This window comes from Passer domesticus, chromosome 4 (genome assembly GCF_036417665.1).
Source record: "Passer domesticus isolate bPasDom1 chromosome 4, bPasDom1.hap1, whole genome shotgun sequence".
NCBI classification, from domain to species: Eukaryota; Metazoa; Chordata; class Aves; order Passeriformes; family Passeridae; genus Passer; species Passer domesticus.
This window is the reverse complement of record NC_087477.1, coordinates 3,173,371-3,194,610: the sequence shown is the minus strand read 5'-3', so window position 1 is coordinate 3,194,610 and position 21,240 is coordinate 3,173,371. Positions and strand designations below refer to the sequence as shown.

General features: G+C 53.3%; 2 protein-coding genes across 2 annotated transcripts in view; one reads left to right on the top strand and one right to left on the bottom strand.

The window, feature by feature from the left end:
- The window catches only part of LOC135299814 (zinc finger protein 271-like), a 593,489-nt gene that overhangs the window by 164,404 nt on the left and 407,845 nt on the right, over positions 1-21,240 (bottom strand). The gene's annotated exons all lie outside the window — the stretch shown is intronic.
- Positions 9,153-14,250, top strand: LOC135298381 (uncharacterized). The gene is made up of 11 exons (XM_064415956.1): positions 9,153-9,238; positions 9,596-9,667; positions 10,268-10,366; positions 10,804-10,911; positions 11,177-11,248; positions 11,337-11,408; positions 11,497-11,595; positions 12,047-12,154; positions 12,617-12,791; positions 13,500-13,565; positions 14,020-14,250. The coding sequence occupies exons 2-10, from the start codon at positions 9,610-9,612 to the stop codon at positions 13,522-13,524; spliced, it is 816 nt and encodes a 271-aa protein (XP_064272026.1). The 5' UTR covers positions 9,153-9,238; positions 9,596-9,609; the 3' UTR covers positions 13,525-13,565; positions 14,020-14,250.

Below are 21,240 nucleotides of genomic sequence, written 5' to 3'. Positions count from 1 at the left end.
ATCCTCGTCGACGGTCCTCTGCAGCTGGGACAAACCTTGGTGATGGGTCGCCAAGGCCGCGACTCCCGTTGCTGTTCCTGCCGCTCCTAGGCCGAGCAACATTGCGATTGTTATGCCTGTTATTATTTCTCTCTTGTGGAGTCGGCTGGGTTCTCCGAGGAGTTGGTACACCTCCTCGTCTGAGTGATACAGGATCCTGGGAACGATTAAGACTTGGACACAGAAGTCTGTTGAGTCATTGAATTTGTCTAGGAACACACAGGGACTCACTCCGGATCTTTGGCAAACCCACATGCCCGATGCGGATGGGACTACCCACTTTTTTCTCCTGTCGGGTTTGACTACTTTGGTGCACACGTTGCCTTCCCGCCTAGCTAGGGCTGCATTTCCAAAGCATCTCCCCCTCCCCGTGACCTGACTCAGGGTGATTCCTTTGCGGGGAGTGTCCCATCTGCATTGGTGAGGGGCGTCTGCTGAGGAATATGTGAAAGGGGTATCTAAGGCGACTCCTTCGTAAAAGGGTGGTTTGACATCGTAACATAGCCAACAGGAATTGGTTAGGTTAGGGTTGGATTCGTTTAGGGATAGGAAGGTAGCTTCTAACATGCGAAGGATTGGGTCTGAATCCGACTTAGCTAAGCGATGTGTCTGAATGGTTCTCGCTAGGCCTGTCTGGGTATTCGCGACCCTTGTAGGTAAGGTTTTGGGGTAGGTCATGTTTTTCCCTTTCTGCACGCTTTTGATTGCTTTGTTTGGTCCGACCGCTCGGGGTGCTGACGGTATGAGCCTGATAATCTGCACGTTTACCCACTCGTTTGTCCCGTGAAGGACTACTGTCCACATTTTTCCGAAGGCCCAACTGGGGTCTCTGGGCTGCAAGACTGTCATGTTGTACCTAATACATTTCTGGATTTTTGGGAGTTTGTGGCTGTTTCGATGGGTGCTTTCGTGATGGAAGAGTGGTGTTTTGCAGCCTTTTGGCGCCCAAGTGAACTGTAAGAATCTGTCGGGTTCCTGTGGGTCCCACCCCGGCCCTGTCGGTCTGGTGTCTGTGACTATTGTTTCACAACCGTAGTGTCCGCAATATCCCCACCCCGGGCGATTACAGTAACTTTTTCCGGGGTTTGAGGCTGGGCACCAATAGGATAGGTATGTGTTTTTGGCGTATGGGGAATGAGGGTCTGGCTTTGGTCGTCCCGGGAACAGGTCTGTAATGCGAAGTATGAAGGATGGGGCGTCTGGTGTAATGACGTGTCTGAGCACCTTGTCATTGGTGAGGTGCCATATGACCCACCTGAATGGCTGATGGGGATAGTGCTGTGAGCTGGCTTGCCCCCTGGCAACTAGCCCCAGCAGCAACATTACCCAGAGATACCCTTGATGACTGGATCTCGCCCGTGCCGGTCCTTCGGGTGCTGTCTGGCGGCTCGGTGGTCTGTCTCTCTCCTCCAGAACGCGGGTGTGCACGTCTCGCGGACGTCTCTTGATCATGTCCTGTAAACAGAGACTCGCCATTCTCATTAGCGTCACCCTGCTCCTTTTGGAGATCTGGTTTGATCGATTTAAGTGGACACCACCTGATTTCTCCGTCTTTTTTGACTGCTGCGTACCCTCGTCCCGTGAGCATTAACCTCCAACCCCGTTCCCATTCGCCTAGCTCGTTCCTTATTATTACTCGTGGACCCTCCTCCTGCATTCGAGTGGTCCAATGTTTTTGGACAGGACTGTTTGTCTCGTCCCCCCTGGGAAATTGATTGAGCGCTAACAAAGCTGTTGCTAGTATGCGTGCCTGCTCTCCTGGGGGAATGGAGTTGGCAAAGCCGTCTGCTTTTGCCAACACCTCTATTCTGGTTTTTAGGGTCTGATTTGCCCGCTCTACTATTGCCTGCCCGGTACTGTTGTAAGGGATACCTTGTACCAGGGTGATACCCCATTTTTTGGCGAATTCTTGCGCCTGCTTGGAAGTGAAATTCGACCCGTTATCTATTTTGATTTGTTTGGGGACACCGAGCCATGCCATGGCTGTCAGCCAGTGCTGAATCGTGGCTTTTGAGTCCGTTTTGAGGTGCTGCGTGGCTACTATCGTTCCGCTGAAGGTGTCTACTGTCACTGCTAGCCACGCTCTTGGCTTCATCAGTTGGCACACGGTGAAGTCTGATTGCCAGATTTCTGAGGGCTTGAGGCCTCTTGGATTGACTCCGCTGGTCCACAGTGGTGACTTCTGGCAATGAGGACAGGTCGCCACTACGTGTTTCGCGTCTGCTGTCGAGATTCCGCATCTCTTTGCCAGTGCTTTTGCCCCGATGTGAAGCGATTCGTGCAGCTGACGCGCTTCTTGCAACGTCCAAACTCCTTTTGCTGCGGCGTCCGCTTTGTCGTTGCCGATCTGGAAGTAACCTTTGACTGGGTTGTGGCTGTTGATGTGTATGACGGATATGGTGCCCCGTCGTGAGGAGAGCGCTTCTTCCAGCATTTGGGCTGCTGCTGATGTTGACACCCCCGGTTCTGCCATGGCTAGGCAGAGTTTTGCCACGAATATGGAGTCTGTCACGATGTTGAGGTGTTCCTCTCGGAAGAGTCCACACGCCAAGGCTACTGCCGCTGCCTCCAGTTGCTGCACTGACAGTGTTGGGTCACACGCTTTGATGCAATGCTATTGCTCTCCTGCCTGCCACACTGCCGTTGCGGTCGAGGTCGTGGAGGAAGCGTCCGTGAAGACTGTTGGTCCTGGCTGCGGTCTGTCTCTGACCTTCGGTGGCATGTCTATGTCGACGATGGTCAGCAGCTGAGTCCAAGGTGGCTTGGCGGAGTAGGAGATTTCTCCTCCGAAGCCGGTGAGTGCAAGGGCTAGGTGCTCCGATATTGTTGTCGATTCTGTTGCCGGTTGCTTGCGAAGCGGAAGGTGGATCCTTGTTGGCTCCGTTCCTAGGTGTTTCAGGGCGAGTTTTCTGCCTTTTATGATGAGGTTCGCGATGCATTCCGTTCCTGGGGAGAACGCTCGAGCTGGTCTTCCGAGGACCACCCATTGGATCGGTTGGGACTTCTCGGTAGGTCCTTGGGCCAATGCTCCCACTCCTCCTTTCGGCGTGAAGTGGACGTACAAGTCCAGGGGCATAGCTGGGTTCCACCTGGCAAGTGTGCCAGTGGACATCCGGTGTTCGATGAAGTCGAGGGAGCTCTTTGCTTGCGGTGTCAGCTCCTTTGGTTCCCAGGGCTGCTTCCCTTTCAGGAGGTCGTGCAAAGGGTCCATGACCTCCGGAGGAACCAGGATGATGTTGCGAAGCCACTGCAGTGATCCTACCAGGCGCTGGACGTCGTGTAGTGTCTTGACGTCTCGGTTCACTCTCACCCTTGGAGGGGTCACGTAGGAGCTTGTGATCCCTACTCCCAGGAATGTCACGCAGGGTCCTTTCTTGATCTTTGCGGTCGCGATCTCGAAACCGTTGGCTCGCAGGGTTTCTGTAACTGTGGACACCAGGTGATCCACCTGGCTCGTTGATGGAGCTGCGATCAGGATGTCGTCCATGTATTGGATGATGGTTGCGGTGGGATAGGAGTGTCGAACTGGCGTCAGCGCTTTGTCCACGGAGATCTGGCATATAGTCGGACTGTCCACCAAACCTTGTGGTAGCACTCTCCACTGGAAGCGCAGATTTGGCCGCTTACCGTTCGGAAACACAACGGAAAAGGCGAATCGTTCTTTGTCCTCAGGGTGCAAGGGTATGGAAAAGAAACAGTCTTTGATGTCCAGCACTGCGCATGGCTGTCCCTCGGGTATGGCTGAGTTTGCGGGTATCAGGGTCTGAACTGGACCCTTGGGTTGAATTGTCTTATTCACTTCTCTTAGGTCGTGGATGAGGCGATAGCCTTCCCCTGACCTTTTGGGGATCACGAATACAGGGGTATTCCATGGGCTAGTGGTCGGTTCTATGTGACCCTTTTGTAACTCGCGATCGACCAATTCTAATAAGGCTGCCACTCGAGGCTCAGATAGGGGCCACTGCTCGACCCATATGGGGTTTGATGATTTCCAAGTTATTTTGATTGGCAGCGCTGGGTGTATGGCAGTGGCCCTCATTATAAATTTGTGATCCTGACTCCTAACATAGCAAGGATGTCCCTTCCCAACAGGGGTGGAGAATTCTGCAGGATGTATGGATAGACTGCTACTGTTTCTTCTGGCCCCTCTTTTGTGTGAAGCGTTATAGCTACCAGCTGGGTGCTCTTCCACGCTCGGGATTGTCCCTCCACTCCGTTCACTGGTGGGACTTCTTTGAATTGCCAATGTCTGGGCCAACTTGCTAGGGGAAAAACCGTGCAGTCTCATACCTGCCGCATCAAAGATCCTACGAGCGATTTGTCTAATGTCGAAGGGAAGTAAATCATCATTGCTAAAAAGCCCGTCTATTAAAGTAGTAACCACTGCTGAGTTGATCCCTTTTTCTGAAATTGCTTTTGCTATTGTCTGAACCTCTTTTACATTTACTGGTGTATACGTTCGCTGCTGATTTCCCTGGGCCCCTGTAACTCTGACTGGGTAAGTATGAACGCTGGTCATATCCACCCAGTCTGCACATGCTATCTTTATTTTGCCCCAGTCTGTAAGCTTATGTTGTGTTTGCTTCCCGGTTTTATTGAAAGCTTTATTCGGTTTCGCTTGAAACCGCGTTAATTCTGCCCTCTCGGCTTCCGAGTCACAGTCTGACTCGGTAAGCTCGGTTGAGCTGACTGAGGAGCTCTCACTTGTCTCCGAGCCGGAAGTTGAATGCCAGTACGCTTCCGGTCTGCTCCGCGTTTTCCCGCGGCTCCGCCCCCGCTCCTCCCCTCGGGGGTGGAGTCGCGCCTCCCCTCGCGAGCGGTGTCGCTCTCGTTCCTCCCCTCTGGAGCGGCCCCGCTCCTCCCCGCGTGGGCGGTGTCGCTCCGCCTCTCGGGGGGGGCGCCGCTCTCGCCCCCCGTGAGTTTCCTGCCCCCTGCGGGGCGGGGTCTCCCCTTTAGACGGTGGCGCCGCTGGGCGCGGCTCCCGTTCGGGTGTCCGCCCCCCCGCACGGCCCCGCGCATGCGCGGTAGTGCTCCTTCTCGGCTCCGTGCCGTTCTCGCCGCTGGGCGGCTGGCCCCGCCCCTCTCCCGCGTGGCCCGCGCCATTTTCAAACCCGTATGGCGGCGGTGCGGCTCTGGCGCCGGGTCCGCCGGCCGCCGCCGGCACGGCGTTGCCGGACTCCGCGGCCGCGATACTCTCCGCGCGGCGCGCGTCTGCCATTAAACCTTCCCAGAACGAACGCGAGTCCTGTTCCGCCGTCAGCGTCCCCGAATCGGCGGTTCGCGGTGGGGGGAGGGGAGGGGGCAGCGGCTCCGCGACCCCGGCGGGCTCCTCGGGCGGGCCGGGGCCGGGCGCACTCCGCGGGGGGTTCAAGGGGTCCCGCAAGGTGGGCTGTGGGGTCGGGGAGTCCCGCGGGCACTGCGGAGGGGTCGGGGGGTCCCCCCGGGGCGCCGGGTGGTCGCGACCCGGGCTCGCGTCCGCGCGCGGGTTCGGGCGGGGAACGCCCGCCTCCCGCGTGTTGCCCCCCCCCTCCGGGCTGTTTCCCGGGGCCGTTTGGGTCGCAGCCACGCTCCCGATTTTTGGGGTTGCTAACAGCATGGTCTTCGCTGCTTCCCATGCCTCCTGCTGTTCTGAGGCCTTTTTTAAAGCTTCCTCTGCTTTAGCCCACGCCTTAAGACATTTCCCACTGCCTGTAACCTTTAAATCCTCGGCTAAAGCGAGTGTACATCTCTCCCACACCTCTGAATTTAATATGTCTATGGGACGAGTTATCGTCCTTAGCTCTTGGAGCTTATTAATAGCAAGCTGAAAATGCTTGAAGTCACATCTAATACCCCATTGTAAATTAAAATAACTCACGACTCGGGCTACAGCTTCCATGAGGCTGCGGCGGTCCCCACGCGACTCGGGCCACGACTTCCACGAGACTGGCGGTCCTACAAGACTCTGGTCACAACTTCTGCAAGGTTGCGGCGGTCCTCGTAAAACTCAGGCCACAGCTTGTATGGGGCTATGGCGGTTCCAATTCAAACTCAGGCCACAGCTTGTATGAGGCTGTGGCGGTTTCCGGAGGCGTCCCTCCTCGCTGTGGTGGAGTCCAGGACCCCCCGCAGCCGCTGGCCTTGTCCAGGAGACTCCCGATCCCGGGTTCTGTTTCTTTTCTGTTCCCGGGTTTCGGCACCACTTGTTGCCTTGCAGGCAAGGCGTAACGACCTGGTTCCAAGGAAACGCAGCACGACGGCCCAATGCTCTTGGCCGCTCGGGCTAAGGACACGCAGACATCAATGTGATAGACGGTCCAAAGGCCCTTTATTGGTTTTCTCCTCGGTATATATACCCTTGGTCCTTCCCCTACCTTTGGGGTCTGACTTTTACCTTATATGGTTAGTAAGGGGACTGGAGGCCGTGTTAGTTACAACATTCTTGGGGGGATTACAACATTCTTGGCCTCTTGTCCTGCGGCTATCCTTATCTCTGGGAGTCAGGTGAGGGAGGCCCTATCAGGTTTCCGTGACAGCCCGAAATCTTCCGACCGCCTGTCCCTATTCTCTCTGCCACACTTGGCGAACCAAAAAAAAACATAAATAAAAACAAGTTTACATGTAGATAATAAGTAAACCATCATGCTGAGGAAAAACCCAGACCTGCAAAAACTAAAATGAATTAGGCTGTATCGTCTCTCTCAATACAAAAAATCCCAAATACTGAAAATTATCAGAGATCCTCAAGGGCATTACTAAATATAGAAACTTCCAGGTATTGGGAAAAATGAAGGAAACTGTAGTGTGCAATTCACAGATGTAACCTCGAATTTATTTGTGGATTTGTTGCAAAATTTCTGAGAGCAGAGTGGAAAAGCATAGGGGCTGATCAGATCATGTGTGGGCATGTACAGCAGTCTGAGGGATGTTTCTGGAACCAAGTGCAGGGAGCAAAAGCAGGACACAATTCCTGGGACAATCTCTTTGCTGGCTGTGGACTTTTTGACAGTCTGTCCCCCGGGGCTGGAGGAGCAGTCATGGGGCAGGGAGGGCCAGGGGTGGCAGTGGCTGCTCAGGGATGGCTTTGGCCCATGTCCCTGGCAGCAGCCACTGCCCAAGCAGCTGCGCTGCCCCCGGGCTCTCCTCCCGGCCTGCTGGGCTTTGTTGGCTGGCACAGCCTGTGCCAAGGGCCGGCAAGGTGCCTGCAGGCCCCAGCTCTGGGGGAAACAGAGAACGTCCTGCCCGTATCCACCATGCTGCCAGCTCAGCAGTGCAGCACAGCACGGGCTCACGCTTCCCATTGCTCCCACAGATGCAGCCAGCACCACAACACGTCTTCCTGATGCCCAGAATGGCTTCGGAAGGGGCTTCTGCAAGGGAGCAGGCTGCTGGGCAGGGTTAATGGCAGGCCTGCTTTTTTTGGAGTTTATCTTCATCTTATGCTCGGTCCAAATTCATTTTTACTGGAAGAGAAAATGGTGAGTGTTTTCTTCATCTTTTCCTGAAACAGCTTGTTATGAAGATCTAATGCAGACAGGAAACATTCACAGGGAGGCTGCAATGGAGTTGTGGCCAGTCCATGGTTGTCCAAATAACTCTGCTGAGGGTTCTGCTGCTGCCCAGTGCTTCCATTGGCCTCTCAATTGCTGGGCCTTGTCCTGGGGGCCCCGCTGGGGCTGCAGCTAGGGCTGGCTCCCACTGAGGCTGCCTGGCCAAGAGCAGCCCCAGGGGCACGGGGCAGAGGCAGAGGGAGGTGGGGAGGAGAAAGAGCAGGGCCGAGGTTGCCCTTGAAAGGCAGAGGCGCTCTGGGGCCCGCTCCTGGCCAGGGACCCTGCCCAGAGCCGTGCCCTGCTGGCCGGGGCCTTGAGGGGCAGCTGTCCAGCTGGGCCCAGCTGTGCCAGCAGCTCCAGCCGTGCTGGGGAGCCTTGCCAGCTCTGGGCCCTGCTGTGCACGAGGGTCCCCGTGTGCCACTGGCAGCTTGGGCCTCAGCCACCTCCTCTCTTCACAGGAGCGCCTCTGGACTGCAACTGAAGGGCAGTGGCTGGACCTCATACCCAGATAACTTAAGTAGCTCCTCCAGCAGTGATAAGAACCTGGGTAGCCCCATGAAAAGCCCTCAGTGGACAACCCCAGAACAGCTGGCCTAGAAGAGGAAATCAGCCTATCACTGTGGAAATCCCAGTGCCACCTCCACTCCCTATAGGAATCCCTGAGCCGCCTCCGCTACGCATGGGGATTTTCAAGATGCCTCCACCCCCTCCCAGTCCATCTCCACCTATGCAGCAACCCAGAACCAGTTCAGCACCTTCCATACCCAGCCGAGACCACCCCCTCCTGATTGCCCAAAATGCTCAGAGCAGCCCTCCAAATGACACTGAAAGAGCCTCCATGCCACACCACCTACTCCCATTCCAGGGCAGGGTTTGGCCCAGATCTTGTGATGCAATAAAGTGATGGAGCTGTCACCCATCAGTGTCCAGGTGATAGCAGCAGCAAAGCCCACACGGCACCAGCACTGGCTGACCTCCATGCCCAGAAACAGCCGTGGATGGCCACGGTGTGGGCAGGCAGGAGCCAGGCAGGGGCTGCTGTGCCCAGCGGCGGGGCCCCGAGGGGATGGGGGAGCCCATGCTGAGCGTCCCTGGGCTGAGGGCACATTTCCTTCTTTGGCACCACCTAGGACTTTTCCTCCTCCAGTGGCATGCCCAGGAAAAGAGGAAAGCCATAAACAGCATCTCCAGGGACACAGCCTGACCAGCAATGTCAGTAGGCAAAACACAAATTTTGCTGAGTAATGGCTCATTGATGAAGTAAAACATTTACATTCAGGGCAATCCATTCATACAGACGGGGGCACACTCTGGGGGTACAGCTAAGGGCATGAGGTCACAGCAAGCTCAGGGGTCACAACAGGCTGAGGTCACAGCAGGCTCTGAGGTAACAGAGGTGCCAGAGGTGCCAGAGCCCCGTGGTTGCACAGCAGCACAAGGACCCAGCAGTCAGTCCTTGAGCACAACTGTTGCGGCAGCAGCGGCGGTGGCAGCAGCGGTGTTGGTGTTGGGACAGCGGTGACAGGACAGCGGTGGCAGCAAGAGCTGCGGGACTGGCAGAGGGCAAGGCACCATGGCCCTTGCTCTGCGCCTCCTACTCCTGCTGCTCCTGGCCGTGGCCCTGCCTGCCAGGGCTGCCCAGGCTGCTCCGCTGCAAGCGCGGCGAGCAGGTGAGCCGGCAGCCTGGCTGCCCTTTCCCGGGACAGCGCTCCCTGCTCCCTGGGAAGCGCTGGGGATGGTTTTGCCCAGGGCTTTTGGGAGGGTTTCCTCTGTGGGAGTGAGAGAGCCCCCACGGGGTCTGGGATGCTCCAGCCACCACTCCAGGGATGTTGCACAGGGCCTGCAAAGAGAGTGGAGAGTGACCAGAGCCATTCCAGAGCTCCCCAGGCCCCTGAGCAGCTTTGGCCTTGTCCACTGACATCTGGCTCCCACAGCCTTACCCGACCCCCTTGCAGTGTCCAGTTCCCTAAGGCAGAGGGGGATCCCAGAACATCATGGAAATGGTTCTGATCTTTGCTCCCTTCTAGACTGGGATGGCGTCATGGACTATCTGGATGCCCTATCGGATAATGACTTGAAACCCCCGGAGAATGCTGGAGGTAAGTTCTCTGTGAGCCTTTCAGAGAAAATACTCTCTGTCCAGGCAGCAAGAGCTCAGTCAAGTGGCATTTCCCTTAACATAATCTCAGGACTGAAAGAATCTCCAAAATTTGCCCTGCTCCCCACTGAGGCCCTGAGTGATCCCACAGGATTGCTATCTGTTGCAGAAAGGAGCATTTAGCTGTCCATCTTCCTCCCGTGTGCAATGTCAGTGTGTCCTTCCATGTGCTCTGTGCAGCCAGGGAGAAGGGCAGAGAGGGAAGGGGCCGGGCCCAGGGCTGTGCCCCATGGCTGAGCCTTTTGCAGCTCCTCTGCTGGCCTCTGGGAGCCTGAGCTGCTCCTGCTGCCACTGCCAAGCCCTGGCCCTGCCCGGGGCTGGCTTTAGAGCTGCTGGCAGCTCCAGGGAGTCCTTTCTGCCACGACTGCCCCGTAAGGGGCTCCTTCCATCCCAGTGTGGGGCCACTGCAGGCACGAGGTCCCCCTGCCCCTGCTCCTGAGTGGGAGGCAGAGCTGAGGGAGTGCCTTGGAGGGCACCAATCACCCAGGTGCCCTCACTGCCACTCGGGCCTGAAGGAGAAATTCAATCACTTTCCATTAAGGTCTTCCTAGATGGATGAACCAAGACGCAGGAGACAGCAAGTCACTGGAGGCAGCCAAACTTCTGGACAAGATGCTGAGTGACCTTGAGAGACGTCGTGGTGGGTGCATTTGCCTCATGCTGCTCCTGGGACTCAGCAGCCGGGGGCTTTGGCTGCACATCTGGACACGCCGTGCACAGTTGGAAGGGATCCATGGCAGCCTCGCTGCCCCGCTGCTGCTTTCACGCCCTGCAGGGCTGTTTCCCAGCCTGGCCTGGCTGCAGCTTCTGCCCAGCCCCTGCAGGAAGGCATTTGGCATCAGCTGAGAGGCTGCCCAAACTGCACCATTGGGCTGAGATGCCCTGCAATTTCCCGGTCACCAGGCAGATCAGGAATGGCAGCTGTTTGGACAAGAGAGTGCCCTGTCCAATCCCAAAAGTTTTTATGATTTCCAGATCCTTATTCATCAGTTTGACCAGTATTGTCTCCTGAAGATTCCAACTCCCAGAAAGGGGAACATCTGCACCTATTCCAACGGTTCCCTTTTCTTTCTGCAGAGATGAAACGAAAGGCTGTGCTGAAGGCTGAGTTTTCCAGAGGAAGCAGTGGCTCATTGGCAGCCTCTGCTGCAGGAAGGGAGGCGATGCCAGGCACAGGCCCAGGAGGTAATTGCTGTGCCTCTGGGCCTGAGCCTTGCTGAGGCTTGAGCTGCCCTCTCTGCTGCTTTGTGTCAGTGCCTGTCCCTCCAGGGATGTTGCACAGGGCCTGCAAAGAGGGTGGAGAGTGACCAGAGCCAGTCCAGAGCTCCCCAGGCCCTTGTGCAGCTTTGGCCTTGTCCACTGACATCTGGCTCTCAGTGCCCAGTTCTCAAAGGCAGAAGGGGATCCCAGCACACCATGGAAATGGGTCTGATCTATGCTCCCTTTCTAGGTGAGGGTGCTGGGATAGGTTCTCCAGCAGCTGGGATGGAAGATGGTTTGGAACCCTTGGGAGCCTCTGCAGGTAAGTTCTCAACTTCCCCTCAGAGAATAATCATTGACAAACTGTCAGGAACCAGGTGACAGGAGCTTCTGTGGCTGTTGAGTTCCAGGTGTGTCTGCAGGGAGGACTTTTCAAGCTCCAGGTCTGGTTGCTGAACACAAGCCCAGCTCCCATCGCAGGGGTGAGTAGTGTGTGCCTGCTGACCCCACAGGATGAGCCCTGGTTCTGTGGAATCCACTTCTGGAGAAATGGAAATAATTTCTCTTAAGGTCCTTTGAGAGGGAGGAAAAAAACTACAAAACAGAGTAAGTCCCTGGAGGAATCCAACCAAGCAGACCAAATCTTGACTGGACTGGAGAGACAACGTGGTGGGTGCATTTCCCTCATTCTTCTCCTGGGACTCAGCAGCTGGGGGCTTTGGCTGCACATCTGGACACGCCGTGCCCGGTACAGCAGGAAGGCATCCATGGCAGCCTCGCTGCCCCGCTGCTGCTTTCACGCCCTGCAGGCCTGTTTCCCAGCCTGGCCTGGCTGCAGCATCTGCCCAGCCTCTGCAGGAAGGCATTTGGCATCAGCTGACAGGGAGCCCAAACTGCACCACGGCCATGCACACCCTGAGATCCCCTGCAATTTCCTGGTCTCTGGGTAGATCTGGAAAGGCAACTATTTGGAGATGGGAGGGCCCTGGAGCAGCCCCAAGAGCCTTGGCCTTTCCCTGATACTTATCCATACCTTTGACATTTAGTGTTTCCTAAAGATGCCACCACCTTAATGGGGAATGGTTCCACCAGATCCAGCTGTCCTTTTTCCTTTCTCCAGATATGGACCAAAAAGCTTTACGGAAGGCAGCACTTCCTGGAGGAAACGATGGCTCAGTGCCAGCCACCGATGCACAAAGGGAGGAGATGCCAGACAGTGCCACAGAAGGTGATTGCTCTGCCAGGCTCAGTCAGGCTCAGCAGTCCTGCTGGGCCCATTCCCTGGGAGACACGTCCCAAAACCTGGGAGCAGCTGCACAGGGTGGCAATGGTGGGGAAAGGGCAGAGGGGGAGTGCAAGGATTCCCATGCCTCCTGACAGAGCCTGAGCCTGTCCCCTGGGGCTGGGGGAGCTGTCACGGGGCAGGGAGGGCCAGGGCTGGCAGTGGCTGCTCAGGGATGGCTTTGGCCCGTGTCCCTGGCAGCAGCCACTGCCCAAGCAGCTGCGCTGCCCCCGGGCTCTCCTCCCGGCCTGCTGGGCTTTGTTGGCTGGCACAGCCTGTGCCAAGGGCCGGCAAGGTGCCTGCAGGCCCCAGCTCTGGGGGAAACAGAGGACGTCCTGCTGTATCCACCGTGCTGCCAGCTCAGCAGTGCAGCACAGCACAAGCTCACGCTCCCCATTGCTCCCACAGACGTTATCAATGAAACAGGAATATATGCCCCGGATCCAGTGCGCCTCCCAAGAATTGTCTGCCCCCAGGATGTGCGCAGGACCTGCATGATAGGCACGGTGGTGACAGTGTTCACTGTGCCACTTGTGCTGATAGGCTGCTATTTTGGCATTCGTAAGCTGTACGAGCACAGAGGGTCAGTTGTTGATTTTTCTCCACAGTTTTCTTATAATTCTGCTCCTGGCATAGGTAGCCTGACTGGGAGTCATGCTGCTGTGGACTTGTGGCCAGTCCATGGTTGTCCAAATGACTCTGCTGAGGGTTCTACTGCTGCCCAGTGCTTCCATTGGCCTCTCAATTGCTGGGCCTTGTCCTGGGGGCCTGCTGGGGCTGCAGCCAGAGCTGGCTCCCACTGAGGCTGCCTGGCCAAGAGCAGCCCCAGGGGCCCAGGGCAGAGGCAGAGCAAGTTCTCCACAGTATTTGGGCAGCACGGCTCAGGACAGAACAGGACAGTGCTTATTTAGTAGCTCGTGTAAAGTTTCATTGTAACAGTGGTGTTGCAGATCAAGCAAATTTGCTCCAGATCCATGTTAAAACAAATCCAATGTGATGAAGGTTTGGCTTTGGCCTTGAGACTTTGCTCTTTGTGTGAGCCCTGCTCTGGATTGATTCCCAATCAATCTTGGAGCTGGTTTTGGACGAAGGCTCATCCCAGCCCTGAGCCTTGGCAGTTCTCTGGCCTCAAAGGGACAGCTGAGGCTGCACTGCACATGACTGGGGTTCAGGGCTCCATTATCAAAGAGCTTTGAGATGTTTAAATTACTGTATTCTTACTAGATAGTTGTTTTTATGAAATTCATTCATTAGATTTTAAAACTTAGTTGTAATAAAACTTCTTTTCCAGTGCTTTTTCCCGTTATTTGATATAGTCAGTGATGGCCTAATTATCCCATGGCTGAATTAAAAGACTGTAAGTATTAGAAAATGAAATAATGTTGACACTCTTATATCTTTCAAAGACTCCTGAAACTTATGTTGGTTTGATGTGACCAACGGAAGAGTTTGGCTCTGCTTTTAATTGAACCAAGCGGCAGAGCTGGAACCTGTTGAAAAGAGTCTCTTCGCTTCATAGCTAAAGCAAACAGCCAGGGTTCTTATTGAGGAATATAATATCTATATTTCATGTATATACTCCTGACAAGTAGCTGATAGAAATGAGGGATTTGGACTCTTTGGGAAGTACTGACCAGTTGGACATTGGCTCTCTGAAGCTCAGTCTGTAATAACCAATCTTTTTCAATAGAGAATGTTCAGTTTCTTCCTGGCCCTCACACTCTTGCATTTGCATTGAAAAACACTTCTCAAAAGAAATTTACAACAGCTCTTTGTGGTCCCTTAGTTGACTTTTCTCGCTGTCTCCACAGACGCAGATGCAAACCGGTATGATTCCATTAAAAAAGCTGGAAAGCAGCTCCTGGAGAAGAGGGCATACATCTGTTCCCACCCTCTGGACAGGACCTTCTGATTCCTCCCTGAGAGCAGACACTCATGAATGTCAGTCAGGGAGGAATTTGCTGCAGTTCCAGAATGTGGCATCTTAAAAGCATCTGCTATTTAATGTCTTTTCTGAATGTAACTGTGTAGAATAAAATTTCTTTCTAATCAAAACTTCATACAAAAAGGATAAAAAAAGAGTTGTTGTTTTTTTTTTTTTTAAAGCTGCTCATTCACTGAGCAAGGCTGAAAGACTTGGGGAATGAGAACAGTTCTGTTTGGGAGGCACCTCCAGCTTTCTTGTCCAGCAGCACCATCAGGACATTGAGTTCCCAGTGTCCAGGCATGGTTTTGCTGTTGCCCTGAGGGACACCACTGGTCACTGACATCCATCGGGCCTCTGAGCCATTGTCCACAACCCCGTGGATGTGACCAGCCAGGCAATGCCTCATTCTCCAAACTGTGCCTCCATCAGATCCATAGCTCACCAGATGAGGGACAAGGATGCTGGGCAGGGCTGATGTGTCCAGGGCATTACAGAAGTGCAGAGTGGTGGCATCTGCAGCTCTTCCCTCGTGCACTGAGGCAGCCACTCCACCATGGAAGGCCTCTGGCTTGGTCAGGCAGCACAGACCCACCGTGTGCTCCTCAAGGTTTCCTTTGGCATATCAAAGCATTGAAGAGCTTGGATGGTTTCCCCCGCTGTGTTATTGACTGAGTGTGTCCTTTGAGGACCACAAGAGGAAGCAGAGCCTTCCATTGCACATGAAGAGCAAATGGTGAAGTAAAGGCTTCACCCTTTCCTATGAAACAAAAGGGCTGTGTGAGCCAGGGCCCTCCCAAGATGCCAAACTTCCAGCTGGGAAGCTGCTGACAGGAGGGAGTGGGGTACTCGTCTCCAGCCAGAGATCACTCACTCCTCAGCATCGTGGGCTGTGGCTGACAGTGCCTGAGGAGCTCAGAAATCTTTGGATGTGATCTCCTGGGCCAGTGTGCAGAACACAGAGCAGTGAGCTCGACTGGGGGGACTGGCCCAGCCCTTGGACACAACTGCCAGGCAGGACAAGCTCCCCCCCCAGAAAGGAAAATTCTAGTCCTGAGATCCATCTCCACCCAGGCCATGAAGTCACAGGAGGATTGTGAGGTCACAGCAGGATAGTGAGGTCACAGCAGGCTCTGGGGTCACAGAGCCCTGTGGTTCTACAGCATCACAATGTCCAGACTCTCCGTCCTTAACAAGTGGTGCTGACGTTGGGACAGCAGTGTCAGGACAGCGGTGGTAGCAAGAGCTGCGGGACTGGCAGAGAGCAAGGCACCATGGCCCTTGCTCTGCGCCTCCTACTCCTGCTGCTCCTGGCCGTGGCCCTGCCTGCCAGGGCTGCCCAGGCTGCTCTGCTGCAAGCACGGGGAGCAGGTGAGCCGGCAGCCTGGCTGCCCTTTCCTGGGACAGCGCTCTGTGGGAGACAGTCATGGGAATGATGGGGCTGGAATGCCCTGAGAGGACAGTGCTGTTTAGTTAGAGTGAGAGACTGGCACAAATCCCCAGGAGTCTCTGGTTGTTAATTGGCTGTTGTCACTCAACTGCTGTTCATCCCCCTGTTCTAGAGAGTTCTGTGCCCCCTCTCCCCCCACTGGCTTTCCCTGGGACACCACCCCCTCTCTGCTCCCCCACTGGTGGACCCCCAGTCACCCCATTTCAACTCCTCCCCTGACTCCCTTCCCCATTGCATGATTTGTACCCTGACCCCTCCTACCTTCCCCCAGTGATGTACCCTGGCCCATCCCCTGCTGCTCGCTCTTGGCCCCTGGTTCCCTTCAGCAGAGCTTGTGCTCCTGTTTGTTCTCCTCACCCTCACCCCACCTGGAGCCCTGGATCTTCCCTAAACAAACCCTGCTGGATCTGCCAAGCCAAGAGTGCCCTCGTCTGTCTGGTGAGGCTGTCATTACTCCATCCGGGCTCAGGCGTCTGCTGGGCTGGGGGAGTTGTCAAGGCTGCCCGAAGCAGAGACGCTTTTGGTGCTGCAGGCACCCCGACAGCGCCTGCCTGGGGAAGCTACTATGACCAACAGCAGCGCTCCCTGCTCCCCGGGAAGCGCTGGGGATGGTTTAGCCCAGGGCTTTGGGGAGGGTTTCCTCTGTGGGAGAGAGAGAGCCCCCACAGGCCTGGGGCTGCCCCAGCCACCCATCCAGGGATGTTGCACAGGGCCTGCAAAGAGGGTGGAGAGTGATCAGAGCTTACCCAGAGCTCCCCAGGCCCCTGTGCAGCTTTGGCCTTGTCCATTGATATCTGGTGCCCATGGCCTTACCCGAACTCCTTGCAATGCCCAGTTCCCTAAGGGAGCGAGGGATCCCAGCACATCATGGAAATGGGTCTGGTCTGTGCTCCCTTCTGCATTGGGATCGTGACATTGCTTATATTGGAAAGCTGGTGAATGACAGTTTGAAGATTCTACAGCATGCTGAGGCAAGATCTCTATGTGCGTTTCCTGACGAAATAATCGGTGTCCATGTGGCAAGAGCTCACTCATGTGCCCCTTCCCTTAAACTAAGCTCCCACTGAGGCTGCCTGGCCAAGAGAAGCCCCAGGGGCACAGGGCAGAGGCAGAGCAAGTTCTCCACTGTATTTGGGCAGCACGGCTCAGGACAGAACAGGACAGTGCTTATTTAGTAGCTCATGTAAAGATTCATGGTAACAGTGGTGTTGCAGATCAAGCAAATTTGCTCCAGATCAGTGTTAAAACAAATCCAACGTGATGAAGGTTTGGCTTTGGCCTTGAGACTTTGCTCTTTGTGTGAGCCCTGCTCTGGATTGATTCCCAGTCAGTCTTGGAGCCGCTTTTGGGCGAAGGCTCATCCCAGCCCTGAGCCTTGGCAGTTCTCTGGCCTCAAAGGGACAGCTGAGGCTGCACTGCACATGACTGGGGTTCAGGGCTCCATTATCAAAGAGCTTTGAGATATATACATTACTGTATTCTTGCTACATGGTTTTGTTATGAAATTCATTCATTAGTTTTTAAAACTTAGTTGTAAAAAAACTTCTTTTCCAGTGCTTTTTCCAGTTATTTGATATAGTCAGTGATGGCCTAGGTATCCCATGGCTGAATTAAAAGACTGTAAGTATTAGAAAATGAAATAATGTTGACACTCTTATGTCTTTCACAGACTCCTGAGACTTATGTTGGTTTGATGTGACCAACAGAAGAGTTTGGCTCTGCTTTTAATTGAAACAAGCAGCAGAGCTGGAACCTGTTGAAAAGAGTCTCCTCACAGCTAAACAAACTGCCAGGGTTCTTTTATTCCAGCTCTAAGCAGGAAGATAAAAATCTCTCAGCAGTAAATCCTCCTGACCAGTAACTGATATAAACTAGGCATTTGGGCTGTTTGCTGCCTCACCCCTGAGTTCCTCAGAGCTGCAGCTCCCTGTTCTCTTGGCAGACAGGGGCTGGCTATGGATGACAGTCAGGTCTCTGGCCTGGTGCACACCAGGTGCACACCAGGTGCACACATGAGCTGTGGGATCGTCCTTGCACACCCCATCCTGGAAGAACCCAGGTCATTGATGAGTCTGACACAATTTGATATATGGCAGCAAAAGAAGGCAAAATAAAGGCTAGAATTGGTACCATTCTGTAATATGTGATATAGGTAATTTGTGCTTATGTAGAATATGAGAGGAAGATATGTTATAATGTTTAAAAGAAATACTCAAAAGCATTTTCAAATCCACATGGAATTGCTTCATGCCTAGAGACTGCTGCATGCCATTGCAAAACTGCAGACAGCAGCGAGGAGGGGTCTAATTTGCAATTAAAAGAGCCTAGCTGGGGAAGGAGATGGATCGTTACTTAAATGCCACCTGGGCGGTCAACGCTCCTCAAGCTCTGAGGTTGAGATAGCAGAAGTTATCAGGGAACCTGCATCCCAATACCAGGTACCCCCTACTGTCAACATTCACAGCTTGCCGGGAACCACATTGTCCAGTGCAACTTGGAGAAAGAGGACATCATGAATGTGTTTGACTATGAAAAGAACAAGAGAGACGCTGCCTCAAGCAACAGAAAGGGTATAAAACCCGACTGTACCAGACTGCCTTAGTGAACAGAGCGGGCCTGATGCGATAGAGGTCGGATCAGTGTTCACCCAGTGTCCATCCAGGCTCAACACTGTCCCTTTGATTGTGCATCTCAATTCTGTATATCAGTCATGCAATACATTCCATTCTTTTTTTTAAAATTCTTATTAAATTGGCTTGATCAATTTTTATCTATAACAATTCCAACCACTTGACATTCTGCTGTGTGTAATGGAGATAGGTACTACAAGTTTCCTATTCATGCACAATTTGCTGTCTGAGAGCACTCAGTTCTCAAAGTCACAGGAGCTTGCAGGTCTGTGTCTGAGATGACTTTAGAAACAAAAACAACCTTTATGTGCTACACCTGTATATCAAAACTTCATAATAGAAGTCAAAAGCTGATTCTGCTGTTGAGTGGATTAAAAAAACCCACAAAAAACAAAAGCAAAACTGTGACCAAATAAAATAGGTAAACAAAACAACCACCAAGAAAAACCAAAAGCAACAGAAAAATCCCCACAAATCCAGAAAAAGGTAAAAATCAGGTGAAGGAGGCAGAGATCCAAGAGCAACAAATGGGCAGAGCAACTACAGAACTGCAGAAAGGAAAGATAATAAGAAAGGAGAGATAATAAGTTGCTATGACACCAAACTAGCCAGGGGATCTGAGATACTGTTCTCACCCTTCTGGAAACAATCTGACATCAAAATACACTGAAAATCAATGATGATGATTGTGATAATGGGAATCTCCACGTTTAGCTTTCATATATGCATTGTGTGTGAGTTTTGTTTTCCTGTGAAGTCGCATCATCTGGCAAGGGGGCTTTTCTGTTCAAAGAAAAACACTGCAGCGGAAAAGGAGGCCAGCTTGGAAAAGATTAAAAATAAGAGGTAAAAATAAAGTAATTTTTAATAATATGTTGTTTGGTTGGTTTGCTGTTTGTTCATGGGTTTTTTATCTGTCTTTGAAAGCAGCCCCTCAGATGTTAATGCACACAACAAGTCCTTTGTAACGGGCTGTCCTTGCAAAAAATCTGCCAATTTTGTGATGCAAGACAGAAACAGTTTCCCTTGGGCTACAGCTGGAAGGCTTAGAAATGTCTTCCAGAAACTCAGGATAGGGCAGAGTCTGAGTAAACACAATTTAATGTCATGGAGTGCAAGATGCAAGTTACCCAATAAAATAATCAGAGTATTTAAATGCCAAGCAGCGGGCAAGGGCTGTGCATTGGAATGACAGGGAGCAAACACAGAGGCAGGATGGACAATTTTCCCAGCCAAACCTGACCAGAAGTGTTATGAATAAAAAGTTATCTATTTTTTTTAAGGTTGCAGAGTTAAAACAAGTTGGACCAGTTGCTGTTAAGTTAGCTTCATTGTTAAGAGTTCTTCTTCAATTACTTGTTAATGGTTGGTGATTGACCCCATGAGGCTTGCCAGGGAGTGACACAGGGACCCTGCAGGTACCAGGAGAATGGCAGTGGCATCAGAGCCAGTATGCAGATGAGAAATACATTGCACCAAATTTTGCAGTTTTCCAGGAAAACCCCTAAAAACAAGGAGCCAACATAGAACTAGGGGACCTAGGTGATGTCTAAGGATGGGAGCGTAGTCCAGTGCCTGCTTGGATCCTTTTTGATTCTCACCCTAACCTGAAAGGATGTTGACTAGAGAGAGGACCCGAGGTGTTGGACCAAAAAGGCGGAATCTCCTAATCTCTGGTGAGGACGGAATCCCCAGCTCTGCCTGCAGACCAGCGGACAAAGCTGCATCATCCTCCTCCTCCGTGCCACTCCTGGGAGCTCCGGCGGCGTGGGCGCAACCCTTTGATTTCTCCCCACCTGAGCTGATTCTTTTTAATAAAGGCTTTAAAAAGGAGAAAGATCTCCTGCCCCATTCATTTCAGCTTGGCGGTTCGTCCGGGATAGCCACACCTGAAGAGGACACCAGGACTGGGACGGCCGCCCACCCTGGCCCTGCAGGACAGCTGGATACCAGGACCAGAGAAGATTGGCTTGGGACAGTGACACCGAGCAGGGCCGGATTGGTGAGAATATCCGGCGGCGGGAGAGGGAGACGAGCGAGTGTGTGTGAGTGAGACGAGGGCCGGCAGCTCGGCCCCTCGAAGCGAGTCCCCCTGAGGACCCCTCAGTACCGCGGTTCCACACCCCCCCGAGGGGGCCGGCCGGGAACAGGGGGAAGCGAGTGGAACTGGTGATTGAGGCGCCTCCAAAGGGGTAAAGAGGACCCCCCTCCGGGCATGCGGAGGAAATAGCTGTGTGAGTGGCACGTACCCCAAAAGCCCTGATAGAGGTCCTAACAAAGGAAGTTAGGCGATTTAGAATATCAGGCAGTTTTGTTTTTAAGTCCTGATGACAGAGGTCAGGCACGAGGTCTGGCAGAGGAAGCCTATCTTGAGTTTTTTCAAGCCCTGAAGCATAAGTCCTGACAGGGGAAGGTCAGGCAAACTGAAAATCAGGCAATACTTTTGTTTTAAGTCCTGACAAGAGAGGTTAGGCAAACTCAGAAGTCCCAAGAAGAATTCGGGCAAGTCTAAAAGTCCTGCAAGCAAACAAAGTCCTGACAAAGGAGGTCAGGCATACAGCCTCAGAGGCCAGGGTCTCGAGGAATTTTTTTTTTGTTGTTTTGTTTGTTTGTTGAGTCTTGGCACGCGAGGCCAAGGCCTCAACAAAGTCCTGACGAAAAGGGTCAGAGAAATTGGAGTTTTGGTGGAGGAGGTTGGGACTTCTTAAGTAAGATATATTTCCTTTAAGATAAAATCATCTTTGTGATTTTTTTTTGAGGCTGGAAAAATGGGAGGGTGCAATAGTAAGAAAAGTGGCCAGAGACTGAGGACTATACCTCCCCACAGTCCCCTAGGTGAACTATTAGAGAGATGGGACTCTATAGAAGCCACAGAAGGATTAGATAAAGTTAAGATGATTCACTATTGTCTAGAAGTGTGGCCAGAATTAGATGTACAAGGAGGATGGCTGTGGTGTGGGAGAAAAGACAAGTGGATGTGTCAACAGCTGAGTCAGTATCTGACATCTCCAGAGGATACCGATCCTGA

What these genes read in the sequence shown, in the direction of transcription:
- LOC135298381 (XM_064415956.1), top strand. Translation starts at nt 9,610, where the DNA reads ATGGACTATCTGGATGCCCTATCGGATAATGACTTGAAACCCCCGGAG. An exon ending in TGACCTTGAGAGACGTCGTG is followed by an intron (nt 10,367 to 10,803) that starts GTGGGTGCATTT and finishes TTCTTTCTGCAG; the next exon opens with AGATGAAACGAAAGGCTGTG. An exon ending in TGGACTGGAGAGACAACGTG is followed by an intron (nt 11,596 to 12,046) that starts GTGGGTGCATTT and finishes TCCTTTCTCCAG; the next exon opens with ATATGGACCAAAAAGCTTTA.